At 43.9% G+C, this 25,798-nt stretch overlaps 1 protein-coding gene across 2 annotated transcripts; it reads right to left on the bottom strand.

Moving 5' to 3' along the window:
- Positions 1 to 1,023: 1,023 nt before the first annotated feature.
- LOC115164217 (inactive carboxypeptidase-like protein X2) lies at positions 1,024 to 25,798 on the bottom strand. Of its 2 annotated transcripts, XM_029716477.1 has the most exons (23): positions 24,985 to 25,798; positions 20,287 to 20,568; positions 20,093 to 20,140; positions 19,720 to 19,878; positions 17,075 to 17,158; positions 15,530 to 15,607; positions 14,572 to 14,628; positions 10,011 to 10,088; positions 9,767 to 9,876; positions 9,287 to 9,426; positions 8,831 to 8,915; positions 8,539 to 8,683; positions 8,359 to 8,450; positions 7,985 to 8,108; positions 7,614 to 7,810; positions 6,071 to 6,247; positions 5,454 to 5,638; positions 4,881 to 5,351; positions 4,445 to 4,575; positions 4,072 to 4,211; positions 3,033 to 3,132; positions 2,606 to 2,772; positions 1,024 to 2,516 (listed from the first exon to the last, which is right to left on the bottom strand). In XM_029716477.1, exons 1-23 carry the CDS (start codon positions 25,223 to 25,225, stop codon positions 2,139 to 2,141), a joined length of 3,669 nt encoding a protein of 1,222 aa, XP_029572337.1. In that variant the 5' UTR covers positions 25,226 to 25,798; the 3' UTR covers positions 1,024 to 2,138. The 2 variants fall into 2 exon arrangements, with proteins under 2 accessions (XP_029572337.1, XP_029572338.1); XM_029716478.1 differs by lacking the exons at positions 1,024 to 2,516; positions 3,033 to 3,132 and having other exon boundaries at positions 2,636 to 2,772.

The following is a 25,798-nucleotide window of genomic DNA, read 5'->3' as shown; positions in this document are numbered from 1 at the left end:
GGATTGCTAGTTATAGCCTAATGTTAGCTAGCTAATGTTGAACCTAGTTCTTAGCTTTAGCTACCTGCAGATTCATACTATCCCTATGACAATGTTTGTATTGGTAGTAGTATGAGTTGGGATTATGCCAGTTCATTGTTTAGCTAACTTTCTAGTCTAACAAAAGATTTCACTTCGCCAGATGATTACATGACCCATCAAGTTAGCCAGTTGTATCTGTGGGTGATTACGGCCATCTACTGTATTTCATGAACATGTGTACATGTCTAGACAATAGTGACCCATCCACATCCGCTAGATTGTGGCATGGGGGTGGTTATAGAATTTTCTTCACATGACCCATCAATTTAGAAAAGTGTGTCGGATAAGCGTCATCTAATAATTATACATTTTTTATCAGGACACTTACTGTTTTTTCTATTGCTACTATGCTAGTTACCATTTCACTGAGCAGTTTACACCTTCTGTGTCCTGTGCATGTGATAAATAAACGTAGATGTTATTTGATATAGTGTGTGTTTACCAGAGACGGTAATGCGAAGAACAACATTTACCTGCACTAAAGTCATGTTAGGATATAGGCCAAGGACGAGAGTGTATTTTTACCTGGAGTTTTTCCTTATTGTAGGCTACTACTTTGACCACTTTTAGTCTTAATCTCTGGTTGTTTACTAAACTACTCACTCTGTTTAGCACATGGCCTCACATGTGAATCCTTAACCCCACCCACAGAGATGGGTGGGGCTAAGGCTTAAGAGGGTGTTAACGATGCTGAATGGGTGTAGACAGAGCTCTCCAGTAGGTGTACCAAAACATTCAAGGACCAACTTTATTAACTTTCAAAGCAGAATTACTTTCCCATTATTTCTCAACTGCAGTGTATGATATACCATTTTCTAATTCTGAGTCTCTACTTTTATCCAATGTAAAAAACACAATTTCAAATTCTGCTACATAAGACCGAATCGAGGCTGTCGGTCACATTTTTGCTCAGTTTGAACATGAAGAACAAAACACAAATGCTGCATGTAAACAAGCCTTTATTAATTGAAAAAATAACTTTCCTCTACCTCAGCTAAATTATGAGGAACATTTAAGGAAATGTCTTTTGATTTCTCTCTTACTATTCAACAAACATTTTGTAAAATTACTGTATGTCGATATTATGTGAAAATAATGTAAATTAATCCACACTTTTATAAGAAAAACAGAAACTTTGATTCTTTGTTTTGACTCTTCAAGGGTGGAGGCGATAGTAAAACAAGTGCGTAATCTGCAACCACCACATCTACATGATCTCTGAAGTACATTCTCTAGGAAAGCTTTACAACAACGTTTTAAATTGAATTGGTATAAAATTCATTTTCCAGATATCAGTGGTTCTATTTTTCTACTCTAAACTGACATTTTTGTGTGTGTTAACGTTGTATCAAACGACCTACTCGAGCAGTTATACAGACCACTGACATCTTGTGTACCTGACTGTTTTTGCATTCAACACTGCATTGTTCCTTTGATCAGTTTTTGCAGATATACCTAAACACTTCTTGTAGCTCCTTTGTTGATCTGAAAGAATGGATGGCTGGGGGGCTACCAGAGTTATTGGAGTTTCAGGCATTTTGCTTAAACCTACCCCTACCTGTCAGTTCTTTAAAGGCATACTTTGGGATTTATCTACTTCCCCAGAGTCAGATGAACTCGTGGATACCATTTTAATGTATTTGTGTGCAGTTTGAAGGAAGTTTTTAACTAGCGCTAGCGCAATTGCTAACTAGCTTTAGAGCAATGACTGGAAGTCAATGGGTATCTGCTAGCATCTTTCTAGTCATTGTGTTAATGCTAGTTAGCACTGGCTTGCAAAACTAACTCGAACTTCCTTCATACTTGACACAGAGATATAAAAATGGTATCTACGAGTTCCTCTGACATCATTGCCAAAATCCCAAATATCCCTTTAAGGGGTCACTTAGTTGTCTACTCTAAGAATTGAGTTAACAGCCTGGGCTCAGGACTATGACATCGGTCCTGTTCAAATACCTTAGAATGCATACTTCCTCCCAACCTACCTTGGTTTCTTCAAGGAAGTGGGGAGGAAGGATGTATTGTAAATGTATTGGAACAAGGCCTTGGTGTTTAGTTTAGTAATCATCGATCTTGTACTCATATTTGTAATCCAAGATGGAGTCCGTGAAACTTTCCGGTGCTGACGTTTGCCCCTCTCCTATGAACCACGAGTCGTACCAAGCAGTGGTGGGCTCCGCCTCTGTTGTCGTGGGAACTGGCGTGGTCGTCGGGGGCAACGTTGTTGTCGATCTCATCGGTCTCTGTTGCCGTAGACGACGGAGGCGGTCGAGCCTTAGCTTTTTCTTTTGCTCGCGACGCAACTCAGGACTCATGGCGGTAACTCCGTCAGGATGCGCCACATGCCTGTTACTATTGGAGACCGTGTTCCGTCTTGTTCCGCCGTTGCCGTGGCTGAGCAGGCGTATGGGCTTGTTGCCGTGCAGGGCCATGATCTGTGGATGAATAGATAGCATTTATATAGTGCTTCAATGGCTCTAAAGTGGCTAATAGGCACTCTAATTGTAGGTGTAGCAGTACCCACTTGTTTGATGCGGTCCCAGTTGGACTTGGCCAGGTTAAAGCTGCAGGTAGTTGCCCCTGCCTCGTAGCCCACCACACACAGCTTGGTCAGGGGGGCGAAGCCTTCTGCCCGCACCGTCACACGGTACTCACCTGGGTTCAACAAGCGCCAGTAGTCCCCTGTTACAGCTGTGGAGGAAGCAGAGAGGAGAGGGCTTAGACTGCACACTCAGTAAAGATAGCACTGGCAGGCTCCTGGACGTCCACTGCATGTAGGTTTGTTCAGGGGGAAGGGACAACAGGTTGTTACCAATATCTACCCCAGCTGTAGTTTAATGAATATACCAATATAACAGTGCATAGCTACATTCATGTGTTCACAGCAGTCAGAATGCCAAGGGCAGTAGGCTATGGGACATGATTAACACAAAGCCACACACTGTACCCACCTGTAGAGACATCATGGTTGACCCCCTCTACAGAAACTGTAGCATTAGCGATGGGGTTCCCCTCATTGTCTTTTACCACGCCCCTGATCCCACGCTGCACCTGGGTAGGTTGAAACCAGGGTTCAAAAGGTCAGTCACTCTACAGCAGTGGTATACAAACTTTTTCAGTGGGGACCCCATTTTTCCCACAATAATTTCTTGCGATCCCAGAGATGGTTGTCCTTCTGGAAGGTTCTCCCATCTCCACAGAGGAACTCTGGAGCTCTGTCAGAGTGACCATTGGGGTCTTGGTCACCTCCTTGATCAAGGCTCTTCTCCCCCGATGGCTTAGTTTGGCTAGGCGGCCAGCTCTAGGAAGAGTGTTGGTGGTTCCAAACTTCTTCCATTTAAGAATGATGGAGGCCACTGTGTTCTTGGGACCTTCAATGTGGCAGACATTTTTTGGTACCCTTCCCCAGATCTGTGCCTCGACACAATCCTGTCTCGGAGCTCTACAGACAATTCCATCGACCTCATGGCTTGGTTTTTTTCTCCGACATGCACAGTCAACTGTGGGACCTTATATAAACAGGTGTGTGCCTTTCCAAATCATGTCCAATTTACCACAAGTGGACTCCAATCAAATAGAAACATCTCAAGGATGATCAATGGAAACAGGATGCACCTAAGCTCAATTTCGAGTCTCATTGAAAGGGTCTGAATACTTATGTAAATAAGGTATTTTTTTTCTATACATTTGCAAAAAATTCAAAAAACCTCTTTTCACTTTGTCATTATGGGGTATTGTTTGTAGGTTGAGGATTTTTTTTATGAATTCCATTTTAGAATAAGGCTATAACGTAACAAAATGTGGAAAAATTCAAGGGGTCTGAATACTTTCCGAATGCACTGTGTATATACAGTATATTACATTTTGGCGACCCCAGCTTTGAATACCACTGCTCTACGTCCACACTCCAGGACTGTGTGTGTGTTTGGTATACTCTCAAAATGTTTTAATTGTTTCTATGTGTGTGCATACGTGTGTCTGTGTGTGTACCTGCTCCATGAAGGTGAGCATGGCCTCTCTGTTCTTCTCCCACTCAATGACCAGCTCACTCTGATGGGGGAACTTATCACAGCCCAGGAACACTGACAGCTCCAGACAGTTAGTGTGCAGGTAGCTGAAGTCATTCATACCTGAGGGTGGAGGGAGAGGGGGGGAAGACAGGTGGCAATGAGAACCTGCAATGCAAATGATGAGCCACCAGAGTGCGCCATTGCCCCCAAAACTGGGTCCTTTACTCTGATCAATTTTACATTACAGGTTTCAACCTTTTTGAACTACTGTATGTAATGTCGACTATCATAAAAAATTGCTTAATGAACAGCAGATAACAATGGAATAAAAAAGGGATGTTGTCGGCCCTTACTTCCTGTGATGGGCTGCCACTTGGCGCGATTGACAATTCCAATGCCTCCAGTGATGTCATCGCCGTGACAGGAGCCGTGGGAAGTGTATGTCATCGACAGGTGAGTAGAGGCATAAGAGATGGCCAACCACCTATAACACACAAACACACACACAGTCAGATAGGGTAATCTGATCCTAGATCTGTGGTTAACTTGGGCTCCCGAGTGGCACAGCGGTCTGAGGCACTACATCTCAGTGCTAGAGGTGTCACTACAGACACTCTGGTTTGAATCCAGGCTGTATCACAACCGGCTGGGATTTGGAGTCCCATAGGGAGGTGCACAATTGACCCAGCGTCGTCCGGGTTTGGCCGGTGTAGGCCGTCATTGTAAATAAGAATTTGTTCTTAACTGACTTGCCTAGTTAAATAAAAACATTTACTTCATGCTACACACCTGAAAAAGGAGGCGTCTGCTGTGGCCCTGGGTTCATCCTCAGGCTCTGCGTACCCCCCTCTCCCTCTGTCATCCTCCTCTTCCTCTTCTCTGTGGCCATAGCCATGTCCCCTCCACTCCTCCTCCGGCTGCTGGTATCCCCTGTTATACTGGTCTTCTTCTCGCTGCTGGTATCCCCTGTTCCACTGGTCCTCTTCTGGCTGCTGGTATCCCCTGTTCCACTGGTCCTCTTCTGGCTGCTGGTATCCCCTGTTCCACTGGTCTTCTTCCGGCTGCTGGTATCCCCTGTTCCACAGATCCTCTTCTGGCTCCTGGTATCCCCTGTTCCACTGGTCTTCTTCTGGCTGCTGGTATCCCCTGTTCCACTGGTCCTCTTCCGGCTGCTGGTATCCCCTGTTCCACTGGTCTTCTTCTGGCTGCTGGTATCCCCTGTTTCTATGATCTTCCACCGGCTCCTCAAACTCCTCGTACCTAGAAGAATGATTTAAATTGAGTTGATTGTTTATTTGGTTTCATATCATTATTACTCCTGCCAAAAATAGCAAGAGTGCAGGAAGAGAAAGAGCCCCGTACTGTCTCTTCTTGCGGCTCTGTGTCCTCTCTCTCTTGCCCTCTCTGGTGCTGGCGCCGGCGGTCTTGGTTAGGCGGTGATTGTCGTAGGGGTACGCCACAAACCTCTCTCCCCCCTGGAAGTTGGCCCCCAGTACGAATGGGTGGCTCTCCATCCACAAGATGATGGCTCGAGTCTCCACAGCAATCTGCAGGACAAGAAGAACAAACAGCAGCCATCTTTTTTTATTTAACTAGGCAAGTCAGTTAAGAACAAATTCTTATTTACAATGATGGCCTTCCCCGGCCAAACCCTAACCCGGAGGACGTTGGTCCAATTGTGCGCTGCCCTATAGGACTCCCAATCACGGCCGGATGTGATACAGCCTGGAATCGAATCAGGGTCTGTAGTGACACCTCTAGCACTGAGATGCAGTGACTTAGACCACTGTGCCACTCAAGTCCCCTTGTTAAGTTGATAAACAGAGAAATGGACTTGCTTGTACTGTCTCTGCTCTTCACACCATCTACATTTCCTTCCCTCCTGTTTCTCCCCTCCTGTCTTCATCCCCTCTCTTTCTCCCTTACCTTCCACTCGCTCCCTCCCTCCCTCCCTCATTCCACCTCCTTCCTCCACACACCCTGTCATCCCCCTCTTGATCTGCAGGGATCTTGACATGGTGATTGGGGGTCAGTTTGGGCACCATGCCCTTGTCCTCGGCATCCCACAAAACACTGTTCAGGTCAGGGAAGTTCTGGAAGATGTCATGGCCGTCCTCCGTCCAGTGGCCCGTTGTCCAACCACTCAGCTCGGAACCCTGTGGTGTCAATGGGACAGGATGTTATGGAGATATGGACTGCATATTTACTGCAGTAATATCAACATGTTAAAACCAAACGTCTTAGGATTTGCGTCAATGTCTCTAGTCTTGACTTAACATATGAGATATGTTTTCTTCTCTTGAGGAAAATAAAGTTGGGCGCTAGACTGTTCCTGCATACAACAATACTTTCCTACAGGACAATAAGTTGGCTAAATCAGAAACTGTCTGGCACCCCTTTTCCTTAATAGAAGAAAACAGATTTGCACCCTGGAAGTGTAAAGTATAAATACAGGCTGTATTTCCCTGTAAGGGTCGTTCTTGAATTACGGCGGCATTTTGGAATGGCATTTTGGAAAATAATTACTTGATTTTGTATTTAAATGTAGTTGGGTACATCTTCCCATTCTAAATCAACTAATATGGTAGCTTAATGATTTCAAATATGTTTTTACTATTATGATAACATTGTGCCACCGGTGGAGTAGTAACACCAATGAGGATTTTCTGAAATGGAGTCCACAAATGCTCAAATCTAAGGTCAATCCTTTAAAAAGAATTTACTAAAGTGATTAATTATTTCCATTTATTTAAACTGGCTGACACCAAGTGACGCAAAATGATGAATGAAATTCTCAAATTTATGACATACTGAAAGGTCGTGATAAGCTAATCATTTTCTTTAATATAGAACCCTCCCTCAATAACAGTTTGCCACGGGAGAAAATGCTCAAGGTCCTTGTATATCTTTGTAATCAGCGATTTTCAAAGTGGTAACACCAATGACATAAAACTGAGGGACACACATTATACTAGTAAAACAATAGGTGTTTTTATTGATCTACAGCAAGAGTATTCAACTCTTACCCTACGAGGTCCAGAGCCTGCTGGTTTTCTGTTCTACCCGATAAGTAATTTGCACCCACCTGGTGTCTCAGGTCTAAATCAGTCCCTGATTAGAGGGGAACAATGAAACAATACAGTGGAACTGGCTTCAAGGTCCAGAGTTGAGTTTGGGAGGTCTAAAGTAAACAATATTAAATACTTTTGTTTACTGTCTAGCATTCAAAATAATAGATAGATACAGTATCTCTAAACCCCAAAACATGTCACTACACCCCTACACATCGCCAATGGGGCAAGCCAATTTGCTAGCCCCCAGTAGTTTCAACAATGCATACAAATAGTTGTTTTGCAGTATAAAGGACTTACATATGTTTTCTTATTAAATAACAGTGAAATAAAATAAGAATATTCTTTTTAATGTTTGTCATTTTTTTATTGTTTTTACATGGTGCCAAAGTCAAGGGACAATATTTACCACCGCAATTCAAGAATGAACCGTATAATATCCAGTACTGACCACTGTGAGGGCCTTCTCCTGCCCATCAGGGTTGAGTGAGGGCACCAGGTGGATACGTATTCCCTCCACCAGGCGGCGCACTCTGGGGTTGCCATCATTGTACTCCTTACACAGGTACTGCAACAGAAGAAGAACCATCTCCCGCCCTGTCGCCTCGTTTCCATGGAGACCGGCCGTGTAGCGGAACTCCGGCTCACCTAAGGAGAAAAACACAGATTGTCATTGTCTTTCCATGCTTGAGAGGACACGAGTACAGAGCTTTCTATGAAAGTTCGCCTGGAATAACAAAGGGGTGCAGTTAGCCTGGAATAACTAAATGGGTGCATGTTCTGAAAACTGTGGACACAGACACAATATTGGTTTCATCCCACCTATCTCGTGTTCTGTGGGGTTGCCTGATATCACCATGGCCAGGATGTCCAGTCCGTTAGAGCTGCGACCCAGGCTGTACATACTGGTGATGTTGGGACACTCCTCAGACACAGACTTCATCATCTACCAGAAGAGACACACGGGGGAAAGCAGCAGTTACCAGCCCTGACCCGGGACACCTTCAGTGAGTCTGTGCAAGTCTTTGTTCAAGCACAACAAATCTTATTAAATGAATCCCCAAAGTGTCAAGACAGAGTTGAAGTCAGTTGTCACAATCTGTCAGACAAAACATTAGATCTGATTCAAGTTCAAACAGGTGGTACTGACGACCTTAAGGTTTGAAGTCCCCTGAAATGGGAATGTTCCGTCTCACCGTGACCATGTCTGAGTAGTTGTGATGTCTGAAGTCCAGGTACTGGACGGGAGTCACCTCATTCTGCAGCCTCTGGTAGGCACTGGTGGGGTCTGAGGAAATGAAAATGCACAGTGTTTTATGTTTTACTATCCTTGTGGGGACCAGAAGTCTAGTAGGGTGGGTGCGTGTGTCACTCACCAGGCAGTGGGCAGCCTAGTACCTCCAGCCTCATACAGCAACTACCATTCCAGCTCTGAGGGATAACTCTGATGTAGCGTGCTAGTATGGGCTCAGCTAACTGATTCAGCACAGGGGTATCCTTATCAGAGTTACCAAAAAACAACTAGAGAGAGGGGAGGAGGGGGGTAAAGAGAGAGGGAGGGAGAGACAAATATATTTGACATGGTGAACTTTTGTGCCCCATAAAAAGAGCGTGAGAGTGAACCCTGGGACCAAAGTACATTTGAAGCAGCGAGGCTGACAGACTCACCCAGTCAGAGTAACCGTCATGGATGGTTTTCCATTCTCTGCTGTCATTACTGAATTGCACGTAGTACGATGTCACAAAGTCACTCCTGAAACAGAAAGACGCAAACAAATTTTGTCACCATTTTGTCTTTGATATTTCTGAAATTGTCTGTGCGCTTGCATGAGTGTGTGTGTGTGTGCACGTGTGCGTGTGGTTTGGTTTGGTTTCACTATCCTTGTGGGGACCAGAAGACAAGGAAAAAGGCTATTTTTGGTTTAGGGTTAGAATTAAGATTAAGGTTAGGGATTAGGTTTAGGATTATGTGTTAGGGTTAGATTTAGTTTCAAGGTTAGGGGTTAGGGTTAAGGTTAAGGTTTAGGGTTAGGAGTTAGGGAAAATAGGATTTTGAATGGGATTCATGTTTTGGTCCCCACAAGGATAGTAAAATAAACGTGTGTGTGTGCTTGTGTGTCTTACTCGTTGCGTGAGTCTCGTCCCTGTGTTATGATCCCTGTAAACTCTGTTGCTCTGCGAGCGTCCATCTCAAACCAGTGAATATTGTCCTCTGGGTTAGGACACCACGCCCCACCGTGCATGTCCTCCTCATCATCCGAAGCCTGGAAACCATGGAAACCATACAGTGTTGGAGATGTGGGTAAGGGGGCTCACCGTCAGGTTTGAATTAGTGTGAAGAGTCTACCTGCATGTTGAGTTATGCTCTGTGTTGGCTGGAGCAGTACTGAGACTTAGGGTTAATGTGTGAGGGTTAGTGTATAAGGGTTATGGGTTAGTGTGAGAGGGTTAGACTTAGTGTGTGAGAGTTAGGGTCAGTGTGTGAGGGTTAGTGTGTGAAGGTTAAGGTTAGTGTGTGTAAGGGTTAGTGTGTGTGAAGGTTAAGGTCAGTGTGTGAGGGTTAGTGTGTGAAGGTTAGTGTTAGTGTGTAAGGGTTAGGGTTACCTGTATGTTGAGTCGTGCCCTGGCTTGGCTGTAGCGGTGGTGAGACATGGAGGAGGCCAGCAGCTGGTCTGATTCTATTCTATGAGACTCCATACCCAGAGGAGGACACTCTGCCACCAGGGGAAAACATCTCAGTCACACACACATCACAAAAACTTCAAACCACAATGGAAAAGCTCTTAAGCTCTTGCTAAAACTCTTGCTAACCGAGTATTGTATCATTGGATGGTAGCAAGTTACCTACTTTTGGGTTCCTTGAATACGTGTGGTCTCTTCTTGGCTTTGGCCCTCTCTTCCTCTTCCCTCCTCTGCTGAGCTCTCTCTGTCAAACAGCACCATAGTCAATCACTAACTACAATCCCAGTAATAGATTCTCTGTGTGACCGCTTGCCCTACCCTATGCTTTGACCGCTTTCTCCCCTCTCTCTCCAGATGAAATCTTGCGACTTGTGACGGCCGGCCGCCCAACAACCTGCCCGCTTGACCCTATCCCGTCCTCTCATCTCCAGACCATTTCCGGAGACCTTCTCCCTTACCTCACCTCGCTCATCAACTCATCCTTGACCACTGGCTACGTCCCTTCCGTCTTCAAGAGAGCGAGAGTTGCACCCCTTCTCAAAAAACCTACACTAGATCCCTCCGATGTCAACAACAACAGACCAGTATCCCTTCTTTCTTTTCTCTCCAAAACTCTTGAGCGTGCCGTCCTTGGCCAGCTCTCTTGCTAGCTCTCTCAGAATGACCTTCTTGATCCAAATCAGTCAGGTTTCAAGACTGGCCATTCAATTGAGACCGCTCTTCTCTGTGTCACGGAGGCTCTCCGCACTGCTAAAGCTAACTCTGTCTCCTCTGCTCTCATCCTTCTAGACCTATCTGCTGCCTTTGATACTGTGAACCATCAGATCCTCCTCTCCACTCTCTCCGAGTTGGGCATCTCCGGCGCGGCTCAGTCTTGGATTGCGTCCTACCTGACAGGTCACTCCTACCAGGTGGCATGGCGAGAATCCGTCTCCGCACCACGTGCTCTCACCACTGGTGTTCCCCAGGGCTCAGTTCTAGGCCCTCTCCTATTCTCGCTATACACCAAGTCACTTGACTCTGTCATGTCCTCACAGGGTCTCTCCTATCATTGCTATGCAGACGACACACAATTCATCTTCTCCTTTCCTCCGTCTGATAACCAGGTGGCGAATCGCATCTCTGCATGTCTGGCAGACATATCAGTGTGGATGACAGATCACCACCTCAAGCTGAACCTCGGCAAGACGGAGCTGCTCTTCCTCCCGGGGAAGGACTGCCCATTCCATGATCTCGCCATCATGGTTGACAACTCCATTGTGTCCTCCTCCCAGAGTGCTAAGAGCCTTGGCGTGACCCTGGACAATACCCTGTCGTTCTCAGCTAACATCAAGGCGGTGACCCGATCCTGTAGGTTCATGCTCTACAAAATTCGCAGAGTACGACCCTTCCTTACACAGGAAGCGGCGCAGGTCCTAATCCAGGCACTTGTCATCTCCCGTCTGGATTACTGCAACTCGCTCCTGGCGGGGCTCCCTGCCTGTGCCATTAAACCCTTACAACTCATCCAGAACGCCGCAGCCCGTCTGGTGTTCAACCTTCCCAAGTTCTCGCACGTCACCCCGCTCCTCCGCACACTCCACCGGCTTCCAGTTGAAGCTCGCATATGCTACAAGACCATGGTGCTTGCCTACGGAGCTGTGAGGGGAACGGCACCTCCGTACCTTCAGGCTCTGATCAGTCCCTACACCCAAAGAAGGGCACTGCGTTCATCCACCTCTGGCCTGCTCGCCTCCCTACCTCTGCGGAAGCACAGTTCCTGCTCAGCCCAGTCAAAACTGTTCGCTGCTCTGGCACCCCAATGGTGGAACAAGCTCCCTCACGACGCCAGGACAGCGGAGTCAATCACCACCTTCCGGAGACACCTGAAACCCCACCTCTTTAAGGAATACCTGGGATAGGATAAAGTAATCCTTCTCCCCCCCCCAAAAAAAATATAGATGTACTATTGTAAAGTGGTTGTTCCACTGGATATCATAAGGTGAATGCACCAATTTGTAAGTTGCTTTGGAAAAGAGCGTCTACTAAATGACGTAAATGTAAAATGTGTGTGTGTATCGACAAATGCAGTAATGCCTCAGAGGATCCACATGCCTTCACATTGCAGATAGGAAGGAAACCAGATGTATTCTGTTTCTCCAAATTCAGGAATGTGCTGATTTAAATTCAGATTGTTCTTTTTTTTCTTCAGTAAATCTAAGACAGGCCGCACACTGTTGTATCCAAACTTTCATAACCACCAGTCACATTTTATGGGTAACCCTGCTAAAAGTGTCAATATATCTAACTGGATGAGAAATCTGTCACATTTTGTTTTAAATGTGATTTTGTTCTACATACAAATGTGCAATCACAGATAGTGGTGGACAGAGTATGCCCCCTCGTCCCCCGCTCTACAAGGTGTTGAAAGTGTTCCACAGGGATGCTGGCCCATGTTGACTCTAATGTTTCCCACAGTTGTGTCAAGTTGGCTGGATGTCCTTTGAGTGGCAGACCATTCTTGATACACACGGGAAACTGTTGTCCGTGAAAAACCCAGCAGCGTTGCAGCTCTTGACACAAACCGGTGCGCCTGGCAACCGACTACCATACCCCATTCAAAGGCACTTAAATATTTTGTCACATATTCAATCCATGTCTCAAGGCTTAAAAATCCTTCTTTAACCTGTGTCCCCCCTTCATCTACATCGATTAAATTGGATTTAACAAGTGACATCAATCAGGGGTCATGGCTTTCACCTGGATTCACCTGGTCAGTCTATGTCATGGAAAGAGCAGGTGTCCTTAATGTTTTGTACACTCAGTGTAATCTCCCATAGACAAAAGTCCCTGGTTCCATTCTGATTATACATTTAGCTGGTTCTACTCTCCTCGCTGTGCAGGAGGTACAGTACAGAATGGAACATGTGGCAACAGCTGTTGGTTCTTATCCCGAGTGTTTCGATCTTCATTCTAAGCTCGTGATTTCAACATCTCTCCCCTCCATTACTGTTAGACTCGCTACTCCTCTGTTTCTATCCCTTATGTTGTTTTTCCCTCATCTTTCCTTCCAGCATGTTCTGTAACCTCTGCTGTCCCGTCTCTCCCTTTCTTTCTGCTCCAGCTCAAAGCTTCTTCCATGCACCAATACAGGTTAAATAGGTTTACATTTAAGTCATTTAGCACACTCTGTTATCCAGAGGGACTTACAGAAGCAATTAGGGTTTAGTGCCTTGCTCAAGGGCACAGCAACAGATTGTTCACCTAATTGACTCAGGGATTCGAACCACTGACCTTTCCTTCCCTCACAACACATTTCTATGGTTCAGATTTGTCCTATTCTAGATAGAATTAACTTTTGACCCTCGTCTTAGCAAGTGAAGCCATACTGAAGCTTCACAGCTACATGTTTGCAATGCCCAGGTAGAGACTGATATGTGTTTTTTTCCTCATTCGCTTTAAGCGGAAACATGAACCATTAGGGACTGATATTCCTCCACTACATTATGAATCTGTGAGTGACGTGGTCATATGTTCATCTGCTTGACTGGGAGCTTTGACAGTGCAAAGTAGGACATTTTAGTGTTACTAAGTTTTACTTGCAATGACTTTGATATGTGGTTGTTTTACCTACCTTAGTTTAATGGACACTAAAGAATGCTGGGTTGTTTGGCTGACCCACCTGCTGGGTTGCAGACATTGGGTCACTTTGTTGTTAAAAAAAAACATTTTACATTGTGACCTTCCATTATAGAGTTTTGCTTTGATGTGGATTGAGGCTTATACTGTACATTCATATCAGTTGTGTTCCTCCATTGTATTCACCTTTCCTATTTCTAATGTGGGATTGTGTTTCTGTACCTAATTGGAAACTAAAAAACTATGAGCAAACTAACCTATGTAATTGTACATGGAAATGGATTGTGATGATACCCATGAATGAATGCTGCACAATGTGCTTATTTTTGTAAACATTTTTATCAGGGATAAAATTTAAGTATGAAATTGTTTGGTGAAATATGCATAAAAGGATAGTAATTGCCCATAATTCTGCACTTTAGTATACTTTTGCACTTCCAATTTTGATCATCATGATTTAGTGAATGCAAAGAAAATGTTTTGATCTACTGGGCTTTTTAAAAGAAAGACTAACTTTCTGTTTTGTCTGTTTGGACAAAAGTATGGTTGCGTTAATCTTTTTGCAGGGCAGTTGTGTTCTTTTGATGAATGTATTTGCAATTTCGAAGATATAATATAGTTTTGATGAATGTATTTATGTTTTGAGAAGGCAACTATATTTTGAAAATGCATTTACTGTTTTGCAAAAGGGAATTCTGTGTCTTGTGGACTTTGTTTAAAAAAATCAACAACATGATCCCAAAAATTGCTCGTCAACCCAGAATGAAAGTTAATAAAAACCCAACTGATCGTTAAATTAATGTTTGGGTAATCCCAACAACCCAACATGTTGAGTTATTCACACAACCCAATCGGTTGACTGGGTCAAAATAACCCAGTGTGAATTCTATCCAATATTTACACAGCGCTGGGTTACCAAAAACCCCAAATTGGGTTCTTTTTAACCCAGAATTTTTCTGTGAGTGCATTAACTGTAAATTGCTCTGGATAAGAGTGTCTGCTTAATGACCAACATGTAAATGTTACTGTATAATGTGAAGTATCTACAACTGAAGATAGATAGATCACAGTCATTCAGATCATAATGGAAAAAAGGCTGTGCACAATACCTCTATCCTCTCTCTCCTTTTCTTTCCTTTGGTTCTCTCTCTCCTCCTGTTTTTTCGCTGTGGTAAACAAGGAGGGAAAAACAATCATGGATGAACTTGAGGTTACTTTCCCCCACCTCCCCATTACATGTAACAGTATACTGTGTATGCAGGGTGTTTTCAGTGGAGTGAAACATTTAGAACGTTGCAGATAGAATAACAGATAACGTCATGATTTCCTATTGTATCTGACAGACAATCATAATATACACAAACATTCTATAACGTTTTCCCCTCCTGAACAGGCCCAGGTGTTTCTTAAGGTTTGCCACATATCCAAATGATAAACATGACAAAGTGTTTGAAGGGGGTAATACTCTTGATCTTACTGTCGTTTGCTCCAGTTACTTGGCATTTTCTTATTTGGGAGTTTGGAACATCAGCTGCCAAAGTCTTGCTTAACCCAAACTTAGACAACAGACCATATAATTGAAACAGTATGCACTTCTTTTTTTTCATTCTTGTGGGGAATGAGAAGTGTAGTTCCATTACTTTTGACTCCGTGGTAAAGGGCCAGTTCTTTATTCTTTATTGTGTCTAATCTTTATTTCACCGCAGGGTCCCATTGAAATGAAAAACATATTTCTATTGAAGATTTGGCCATGGGTTTATTTTACAGTGCAGAGAGAGAGAGAGAGAGAGAGTGTGTGTGTGTGTGTGTGTGTGTGTCAGTGTGTTTTTGGTTTTACCTCACAAGGATAGTAAATCAAGGAAAATACAGACAAGTCGAGACATTTCGCAGGGTTATGTTTAGGGTTGCAATTATGGTTAAGGTTAGAATTAGGTTTAAGGGTTAGGTTTAGGGGTTAGGTTTAGGTTAAGGGTTAGGCTTAGGGGTTAGGGAAAATAGGATTTTGAATTGGAATCAATTGTTTGGTCCCCACAAGGACTGTGTGTGTGTGCCCGTGTGTGTACATACTCTGTCCACCACTATGGCCGTAGTCATACTCCTCGTACCATGGGCTTTCATAGGTGGGTGGTGGTGTAACAAGCTCCTCTGTATTGGAAGGAGAAAACACAAACACATCACTCCAGTAGCCTAGACTGAGTAGCACACTGTTTCTGCATTGATTCAACAGTACATAACTGCCATGGCAAAACCACAACAACCTGGCTCAAGCAGAAACAGACTGGCAGCCTGTCTAGTAGTACTAATCTATTATTACTAAACAACATAACAGAAAGAGTCTCTTTGGTTTAATGTGTGCCTTCCAAAGCTCTCTGAAGCTTTCAAAACATTAATACAGTAATTTTCTACTACAGTGATGGTGGAACAGAGCCTTTATTTCTGCATCCACAACAGACACTCTCTGTTTGGACCCACATAAAGCTGGCATAACACGCTGCCTGTTATTTGCCTAGTTAAATGTTTAATTTAAGTTTACAAGGAATATAACAGAGCAGCCATCTTGTGAAAGGCTTCTTGCTCAAAAACAAAACCATGAAAAGCCGTTGACTGTTTAGAACTACACTCTCACCCACTCGCTCTCCTCTAAAAAGCAGGGTGATGATCTAGCCTCCTACTCTGATGTCATTCCCTGGACTAAGAGCTCTATTCAATCTGATCCGCTTTAGCCGACATCAGCATAGAGGTTGTTTTGGCTGTGTTGGAGGTGGAACTACGTTAGAGCTATCAAATCCACAAGCGTCTCCAGGCATTATGCCTAAAGCAGACATTGGCATTGGCTGCACAGAGTTGCATTAATAACCTCTACGGGATCGGTGTCCCTAAACCGGGACGGTTGTTGCTAACATGCACTGATGTGACTAGAATGACATTGTAAGTAACAGACAACTTTCCAGGACATAGACATGTCTTTATATGGGCAGAAAGCTTAAATTCATTATAATCTAACTGCTGTGTCCAATTTACAGTAGCTATTACAGTGAAAAAATACCATGCTATTGTTTGAGGAGAGTGCACAACAACAAAACACTTTTATCAAGGCAACTGGTTTGATACATTCAACTCTGAAGGTATATAATGTACTTACATTCAGTATTCTTGCTCTGATTTGTCATCCTGAGGGTCCCAGAGATAAAATGGAGCAAAGTTTTGTTTGATAAAATACATTTTTATATTGAAATCTAGGAACTGGGTTCTACAGTTTGAACCCCTGCTGTCTCTGAGTGCCATTATTTCTATATAACCTACACTTTCTCGTTCTGAAATTCTAATGTGAGTGGGATGGGTGTGGCTTTGTGACAATGATCAAGAGCAGCTGCTCACCGATTTGACAGCTCCAACGCAGTTACACCTCAGACACCGCCAAAACATCAGCTGATCTGATTGGATCTAGGTCTAAGCGTATGGTTTACAGGATCTACTTCCTCACTATAAACCCTAAAACAGGGGTTGTCTTTCATTCTTAGAAAGGAGGAATAGCAGCATACAATGTGGCCCTCTAAACGGTGACTGATTGACCGACTGACTGACTGATTTACTAATTGAGATGTAAGTCACCTGTAACAGCGTAGCTCCAGTCATCTTTCTCTGTGGGGACGACCTCTTCACCATCAGGGAAAGGAAGATTCTCGGGCACCTCGTCTGTTATTGGAGAACGGAGAAAACGAGAAAGTGAGAATGGAGATCTCAGTGAATAAAGAGAGCACAAAAGAGAAAAGAGAGAGCAAGATCGAAGAGGCACATGGAGAAGTAAGAGTAGAGAAATCAGAGAAAGGAGAGGATGAGAATGGAGAGAGATGGTGGAGTGAGAACAGAGAGAAATGGAGAGGAGCAGGAGAGTGAGATACTGTAGGAGTGTAAATCTAGAGAAATGGTAGGATGAAACAGTAGTGGAATTATGGACACAGTAAAAGTAATGAAAACCTGTTGCAGCTATCACACAAAGAACAGATGAGCTGATCTTTGCAATGAATGTCACTGACAAACCTTCACATGAGATGAGATTTCCATCATATAAGGTGGAAAACCTGACTCATTGGTTAAAGAGTCCAGTTGGCAAATATCATAAAGGGTTCGATTTAGAGTGGATCTGGAGGAGAAATCCAGAGATAAAAAGTTGTTTTTGAATTTTAACCCTATCCCAAACCTTAACCCTAGACCCTGGGTCTCGACCCCACCCTGTGCAACTGGGTCCTGGACTTCCTGACAAGCCGCCCCCAGGTGGTGAGGATAGGTAACAACATCTCCACCCCGCTGATCCTCAACACTGGTGCCCCACAAGGGTGCGTTCTCAGCCCTCTCCTGTACTCCCTGTTCACCCACGACTGCGTGGCCATGCACGCCTCCAACTCAATCATCAAGTTTGCAGGCGACACTACAGTGGTAGGCTTGATTGACACTCAATGTCAACAAAACAAAGGAGATGATCGTGGACTTCAGGAAACAGCAGAGGGAGCAGCCCCCTATCCACATCGACGGGACAGTAGTGGAGAGGGTGGAAAGTTTTAAGTTCCTCGGCGTACACATCACGGACAAACTGAAATGGTCCACCCACACAGACAGCGTGGTGAAGAAGGCGCAGCAGCGCCTCTTCAACCTCAGGAGGCTGAAGAAATTTGACTTGTCACCAAGAACACTCCCAAACTTTTATAGTTGCACAATCGAGAGCATCCTGTCGGGGTGTGTCACCGCCTGGTACGGCAACTGCTCCTCCCATAACCGTAAGGCTCTCCAGAGGGTAGTGAGGTCTGCACAATGCATCACAGGGGGCAAACTACCTGCCCTCCAGGACACCTACACCAGCCGATATCACAGGAAGGCCAAAAAGATCATCAAGGACAACAACCACCCGAGCCACTGCCTGCTCACCCCGCTATCATCCAGAAGGCGAGGTCAGTACAGGTGCATCAAAGCGGGGACCGAGAGACTGAAAAATAGCTTCTATCTCAAGGCCATCAGACTGTTAAACAGCCATCACTAACATTGAGTGGCTGCTGCCAACATACTGACTCAACTCTAGCCACTTTAATAATGGAAAAATTGATGTAATAAATGTATCACTAGCCTTTTTAAACAATGCCACTTTATATAATGTTTACATACCCTACATAACTCATCTCATATGCATATACTGTACTCTATACCATCTACTGCATCTTGCCTATGGTGTTCGGTCATCACTCATTCATATATTTTTATGTACATATTCTTATTCATTCCTTTACACTTGTGTGTATAAGGTAGTTGTTGTGAAATTGTTAGGTTAGATTACTAGACGGAACTAGACGGAACTACACTCGCATTAACATCTGCTAACCATGTGTATGTAACAAATACATTTGATTTGATTTGAACCCTTACCTTAACCATTCAGAGTTCATGCCTAACCTTAAGAATTTGGAGTTAATGCCCAAACCTAACCTTTAACACTTTGAAATTCAACATTTGGAACAACTTCGCAATTTAACATTTGAGAAAAATGGATGGACATCTAATTCTGACGTGAGACTGTGAGAGCTGGTAGGTTATACACCTATAGTACACGTTTAAACTAATAGCTAGTATTTGAAAAAAATACTTTGATAATAATTTTGAAGTAGTTAGTAAAGTTAATTGAAATTGGTATTTTTTGTCATTGATGCCTTTGTTCCATTCATTCATTCATTAATTTATTCCATCCATAGACCGAATATATACACTGAGTATACCAAACATTAGGAACAGGTTTCACCTGGATTCACCTGGTCAGTTTATGTCATGGAAAGAGCAGGTGTTCTTAATGTTTTGTACACTCAGTGTAAAAGCTCAGTGCTGCCCCCTCTCATTGAATATCTCAAGTACTGCAGGCTGCCATTAGAAACTAAATAATACTTATATTTCAATATTATCCTTATTTATACCCCAGCATTGTTGAGTACTCGTTTCTGATTGGCTAGAAAAGCATTCTGTGTGTGATTTTAAAATAATTGATTCAAGGACATACATCTGATGTAATAGCAGCACGAATACTGACCATGAAGATTGCTATTTTCCCATTTCCTATAATGGAGGATCCTGCTTTCTGGCAATAACAGCCTGTAGTACCCTGGTCGACCTTGAACTTCATGGCTTTAATGAAAGGCGGAAGTTGTTCTCCCCTGATTCATTCATTCATTCGGTCAATGAATCATTCATTTTAGGACACAGAGGGGGATGAAACATACATCTGGCGTCCCAGTAGTCCTCGTCTCCCTTGTCCACCTCTCCATCCACCACAGGAGTGGGGGGCGTGGCCGTTGGGTCCTCTCCCTTCCAATAGTCATCTTCTGGGTCGACCACTGGGCCTGTGGGCTCCTCCTCATCTGGCTTCCAGTAGTCATCCTCTATCAGAGGGACACATGGACAGTAGAGGTAACTTTATTAGTGTGGAGATTTTTTTAAGCTAGATATAAAACAAAATCCACATGGTTTTTCAAGGTACAAATAAGATCATAAGCAAAGTGGCTATGCTATAAAGTGTTGAGTGGTATTAGAACACTGAGGCACCGGCTTCAGAGAAATTCTATAATGGTTTGTCATCTGTACACATGGTCTCACCGTTGTCTGGGTAGGGGTAGTCTGGGTATGGGTCAGGTTCTGTGGGAGCTTCAGATGGAACAGAGATCAAAGGATTACAAACAACTTTGTTACTCACACAATGCAAAGCCAATAAAAAATCTAATCAACCAATTCTAGTCTGTTTTTATTGAAAACGTTGATTACAGTAGTAAAGTGGTGTGTTACTGCATTACCTGCTTCTGTGTACACTTCTGTAGTAGTTGTAGGTGGTGGTGTGGTAGTTGTAGGTGGTAGTGTGGTAGTTGTGGGTGGTGGAGTTGTAGGTGCTTCTGTCCGTGGCTCCTTTTCTTTGCCCTTCTTTGGCTTTTTGTCTGCTTTAGGCTTCTTGGTGGCCTTGGGCACTTTGGGCTCCTTGTTCTTCTTGTCTTTCTTGTCTTTCTTGTCTTTCTTGTCTTTCTTGCCCTTCTTTTTATCCCCTTTGCCCTCCTCTTCCTCTTCGGCTCTCCTGACCCTGGCTTGGTGTCAACGGGGGAAAGGAAAGTTAATAAACTTGGTCATTTTGACATGTTGATTCCTGAGGGTCAAATGTCAGGTTTAACAGCACAGAACAATCCTATAACAGTCGGATATGCCAGGATATGACAAGATGGCATTCAAACAAAGGCCATACATCAACACCAACTCTCTGCTACTGAAGTAGACTAATGAGAGATAGAGAGACAGATAAACAAATAGAAATAGAGTGATAGAGTGAGAGGGGGCAGAGAGAGATGGTGACAGAGGAAAAACAGTGGGAAACAGAGACAGACAGACAGAACGAAATCCCGGACCAGACAGGTGTAACGGGGATGGGGAAATCTGCCAGACAGAATCACTCTAGCAGGGGGCACAGCTGAGCTAACATCTGGCAGACAGGTGTGTGTGTGTGTGTGTGTGTGTGTGTGTGTGTGTGTGTGTGTGTGTGTGTGTGTGTGTGTGTGTGTGTGTGTGTGTGTGTGTGTGTGTGTGTGTGTGACTGAGAGGAGATGACGGTGTCCTGTGCAGAAGAAAAGCTACTCTGTTCGCATGGTGAAACAACAGGGTCCTCACACACACACACACACACACACATCAAGAAGAGGGACTGCAGTGATATCATCACACCCAAGATCAAGGAGATCTCATCTGGGTTTATGTAAATGTTTCTACATTATGTCACATGACATTAAAACATTCCATAATTTTTTTTCTATCTGATGTGTAAAGGATAAAATATAAAGATTTTCTTCTTTCTGCCGCTTCCTCTGAATGTACATATATACAGTATGCTGCATGCTACGTATAGGATGTGGATGTAATTGTGCTCTTGTGCTACTTACTGATGGTGCTGCTTAAATCGCCACGGAGGGCATTGTATTGTATTGTCTTGGGGAACAAGAAGTTGTGTTACTACAGAAGTCAGTGGAGTGTATTCATTGGTATTTCCCTCTCTCTATTTGTGGCTGTTTGAATACCTGTGCCAGTGACCTACAGTTGAAGTCGGAAGTTTACATCCACTTAGGTTGGAGTCATTAAAACTCGTTTTTCAACCACTCCACAAATGTCTTGTTAACAAACTATAGTTTTGGCAAGTCGGTTAGGACATCTACTTTGTGCATGACACAAGTAATTTTTCACTTGTAATTCACTGTATCACAATTCCAGTGGGTCAGAAGTTTACTTGCACTAAGTTGACTCTACCTTTAAACAGCTTGGAAAAATCCAGAAAATTATGCCATGGCTTTAGAAGCTTCTGATAGGCTATTTGACATCATTTGAGTCAATCGGAGGTGTACCTGTGGATGTATTTCAAGGCCTACCTTCAAACTCAGGGCCTCTTTGCTTGACATCATGGGAAAATCAAAAGAAATCACTCAGATTAGTTTTTTTGACCTCCACAAGTCTGGTTCATCCTTGGGAGCAATTTCCAAACGCCTGAAGGTACCACGTTCATCTGTACAAACAATAGTACGCAAGTATAAACACCATGGGACCATGCAGCCGTCATTCCGCTCAGGAAGGAGACGCATTCTGTCTCCTAGAGATGAACATACTTTGGTGCGAAAGTGCAAATCAATCCCAGATCAACAGCAAAGGACCTTGTGAAGATGTTGGAGGGAACAGGTACAAAAGTATCTATATCCACAGTAAATCGAGTCCTATATTGACAAAACCTAAAAGGCCGCTCAGCAAGGAAGAAGCCACTGCTCCAAAACCGCCATAAAAAAGCCAGACTACGGTTTGCAACTGCACATGGGGACAAAGATCGTACTTTTTGGAGAAATGTCCTCTGGTCTGATGAAACAAAAATAGAACTGTTTGGCCATAATGACTATCGTTATGTTTAGAGGAAAAAGAGGAGGCTTGCAAGCCGAAGAACACCATCCCAACCGTGAAGCACAGGAATGGCAGCATCATGTTGTGGGGGTGTTTTGCTGCAGGAGGGACTGGTGCACTTCACAAAATAGATGGCATCATGGAAGGAAAATGATGTGGATATATTGAAGCAACATCTCAAGACATCAGTCAGGAAGTTAAAGCTTGGTCGCAAATGGGTCTTCCAAATGGACAATGACCCCAAGCATACTTCCAAAGTTGTGGCAAAATGGCTTAAGGACAACAAGTCAAGGTATTGGAGTGCCATCAAAAAGCCCTGACCTCAATCCCATCGAAAATTTGTGAGCAGAACTGATAAAGCGTTTGCGAGCAAGGAGGCCTAAAAACCTGACTCAGTTACACCAGCTCTCAGGAGGAATGGGCCAAAATTCACCCAACTTATTGTGGGAAGCTTGTGGAAGGCTGCCCGAAACGTTTTACCTAAGTTAAACAATTTAAAGGCAATGCTACCAAATGCTAATTGAGTGTATGTAAACTTCTGACTCACTGGGAATGTGATGAAAGAAATAAAAGCTGAAATAAATCATTCTCTTTACTATTATTCTGACATTTCACGTTCTTAAAATACAGTGGTGATCCTAACTGACCTAAGACAGGGAATATTTACTAGGATTAAATGTCAGGAATTGTTAAATGTATTTGGCTAAGGTGTACTGTATGTAAACCTCCGACTTCAACTGTATCTGTGGAACAGAGGCTGTGTATTCATGTCATATTCATGTGTATTCAATATTCCTCTCCATTAGTAACCCAGTCAAACTGTAATGGCACGCTGTCAGAGCATCATCAACATTGTCCTGTCCCTGTCCTTAAGAAATCTGATTCTGTGTAGTTGGTTTTTCTAACATTGTCACATTATCTAACGAAGGTGGCGCCCCTCCTCGGTCGGGCGGCGCTCGGCGGTCGTCGTCGCCGGCCTATTAGCTGCCACCGATCGTTGTTTCTGTGTCTTTTGATTTTGTCTGTCTATGCCGCACCTGTTTTGTGTTTGTCATTAGTGGGGGGTTATTTAGTGTGTATTTTCAGTTGGGGTTCTCATGCGGGATTGTTTATTGTCCACTCAGGACAGTTGCGAGTGTAAGCTGTTCTTTCGCTATTATTGTTCATTATATTGCCGGGCTGCGCCCTGTGTGGTTTTTTTCAGTGCGCTTATTTTGGGAATGTGTTTTCCCCTGGCGGACTTCGCCACGCGCCCTGTGGCCTACGGCTATTGCGTTTGCAATTTTTATTATTAAAACACAGTTGCTCCGGCCCTCTGTCTCCTGCTCCTGATTCCACATCTCCACTGGTCCTAGACAGCCGTGACAAATATCTTTTCAATTGTGCCATAAATATGTAGCCTGTAACAGTAGTAGTAAGTTTTACATAGTGCACTTCAAACTATGTAACAATGTGTACCCACAAAATAGTTATACAGTACCTACTAGCTAATGTAATTACCATGTAAATACAAGGTTTTAGTGCAATTTAATTGGGAAATGGGACTGATTAAACCAACAGATGTGTGTGCTGAAGTTTACTCGATGGTAAGCTGTGAAACTCAGAAACAACATTTGTTTTATAACTAATACTACATCATCAGCCCATCTCAGAGGGTGAATCCTTCCATTTTGGAGCTGGGTTCTGTGGTACAGCACAGTACAGTAGAAAATAAAAGTGGTCTCCAAGATGCTGAGCTCAGAGCCCAGCCAGGTCTGTTACTGCAGAAGACTGAATCTTCCCCAGTCCCAGGTCTACTCTGCTTTAGGCCAAGAGACAGTCCAGGTACGAGTGAGCTGGAGACAGACAGGTAAGAGTACTGTATGGTGTGTGTGGTGTGGTGTGGTGTGATGTGGTGTGTGTGCGGGGCGGACACTGTTGGACTTGTCGTAGTGACTGAAAGGTGTGTGTGGGTAATTCAGGAAACTGCTGGCTTCTTTCAAGACCAACACTCTCCTCCACCTGCCTTGTGCCCTGTCCATGCCTGATGATGTCATATAACGTTCTCCAATCCTCGTCCTGGAAGGAGGCATCTGTTCCAGCCCAATAACCAGACACTGTTGATGATTCTACTACTAAGGTTTTGATCATTAGCTGATACGATGATAAGATGTGTTATTGCTGGGCTGGAACAAAGGCCTGTACACCAGCTGAATTGGGTCCCATCTAGTAGGTAAAACCATCCATGTTTCTAGCCACAACTCAGATGGGACCCAATTCTCCACTTAGTAACATATATAGCATTATAATATGAATGTTCCTACTAGGTAAAAACTGGTTGAATCAACGTTTCCATGTCATTTCAACCCAAAAATACAATGTGATAACTTTGAATCAACATGGAAAACTGATCGGATTTGCAAAAAGTCTTCAACGTAAGAGAATTTTGCATTTTTTTTCATCAAACTTTTAACCTCAATGACAGGGTGACATTTTTGGCTGAGTTGAAATCACGCTAGTTGACAACTCAACCAAATGTAAATAAAAACTGGACGTTGAACTGACGTCTATGCCCAGTGGGTTGGCTTCGTTCTTACCTGGTAGGGCATCCTCCTCTGTGGCTCTCTTTTCCTTGCTAGTCTGGCTTTGTGTCTCTGTGAGATCCTCTTCTTTAGCTGGTTCATCCTGGGACTCCTGTCCATATAGGGCCTCCATCCCTCTCTCCTCTACAGCCTGGCCTAAAGAGACAATGCCTCCTGCACTCTCCCCTGCTCTGGGCAGTAGCACACAGCATAGGGCCAGCAGAACCAAACACACCACTGCAGTATGACCTCCCATCCTCCTTACTCTACCTGCCTCAGGATTCTACCTCAATGTTCCACTGAAAAGTTCCAGCTCAGTGTTCCGATTAAGTATTCCAGCTCTGTATTCTAGTTCAGATTTCCCAAGATCTTGCTAAAAGTTCCAGCTCAGAACGCTACTCAGAAATTCTACCGAAATGTTCTATATCTGAATTCTACCACAGAATTCTACCTCTCAGTTTTCTACTCTAGTGTTCCATGCCTTCTCTCCGGTGAGGAAGATTCTGGAGCTCCAAGCCACAGCCAGACACAGCATGAGGCAGGGCTGGACACAGAGAGAAGAAAATAGTGAGGGAGGGAGGAAGAGAGAGGGAGAGCAGTCCAATTGTCCTGCAATTTAACTAAACGAGATCCACAGCTCTCCTGGATCGACAGCTGAAAAGTTATGGCTGAGAGAGATATAATTCCCTTCACCTGGCTGACGAGTTGCAACAGGTGCAGAGATCAAAAGGAGATCTTAGCAGCACCTCACTGGAGAAGCAAGGAGAGGTGAAAAGAGTTTAGTCCAGGAGCAGGGCACTTCTTCCGCCTCCTTTCCCCTCTGCAGACT

This window comes from Salmo trutta, chromosome 27 (genome assembly GCF_901001165.1).
Source record: "Salmo trutta chromosome 27, fSalTru1.1, whole genome shotgun sequence".
Classification (NCBI taxonomy): domain Eukaryota; kingdom Metazoa; phylum Chordata; class Actinopteri; order Salmoniformes; family Salmonidae; genus Salmo; species Salmo trutta.
This window is presented reverse-complemented; position numbering and strand designations above follow the sequence as displayed.

Excerpts from the sequence above, each read along its gene's own strand:
- LOC115164217 (XM_029716477.1), bottom strand. The coding sequence starts at position 25,225 with ATGGGAGGTCATACTGCAGTGGTGTGTTTGGTTCTGCTGGCCCTATGC. Across the intron at positions 9,877-10,010 it reads CGTATTCAAGGAACCCAAAA|AGTGTCCTCCTCTGGGTATG; the intron begins GTAGGTAACTTG and ends CCCTGGTGGCAG. Across the intron at positions 4,212-4,444 it reads GTGGCAGCCCATCACAGGAA|GTATGAATGACTTCAGCTAC; the intron begins GTAAGGGCCGAC and ends CTCCACCCTCAG.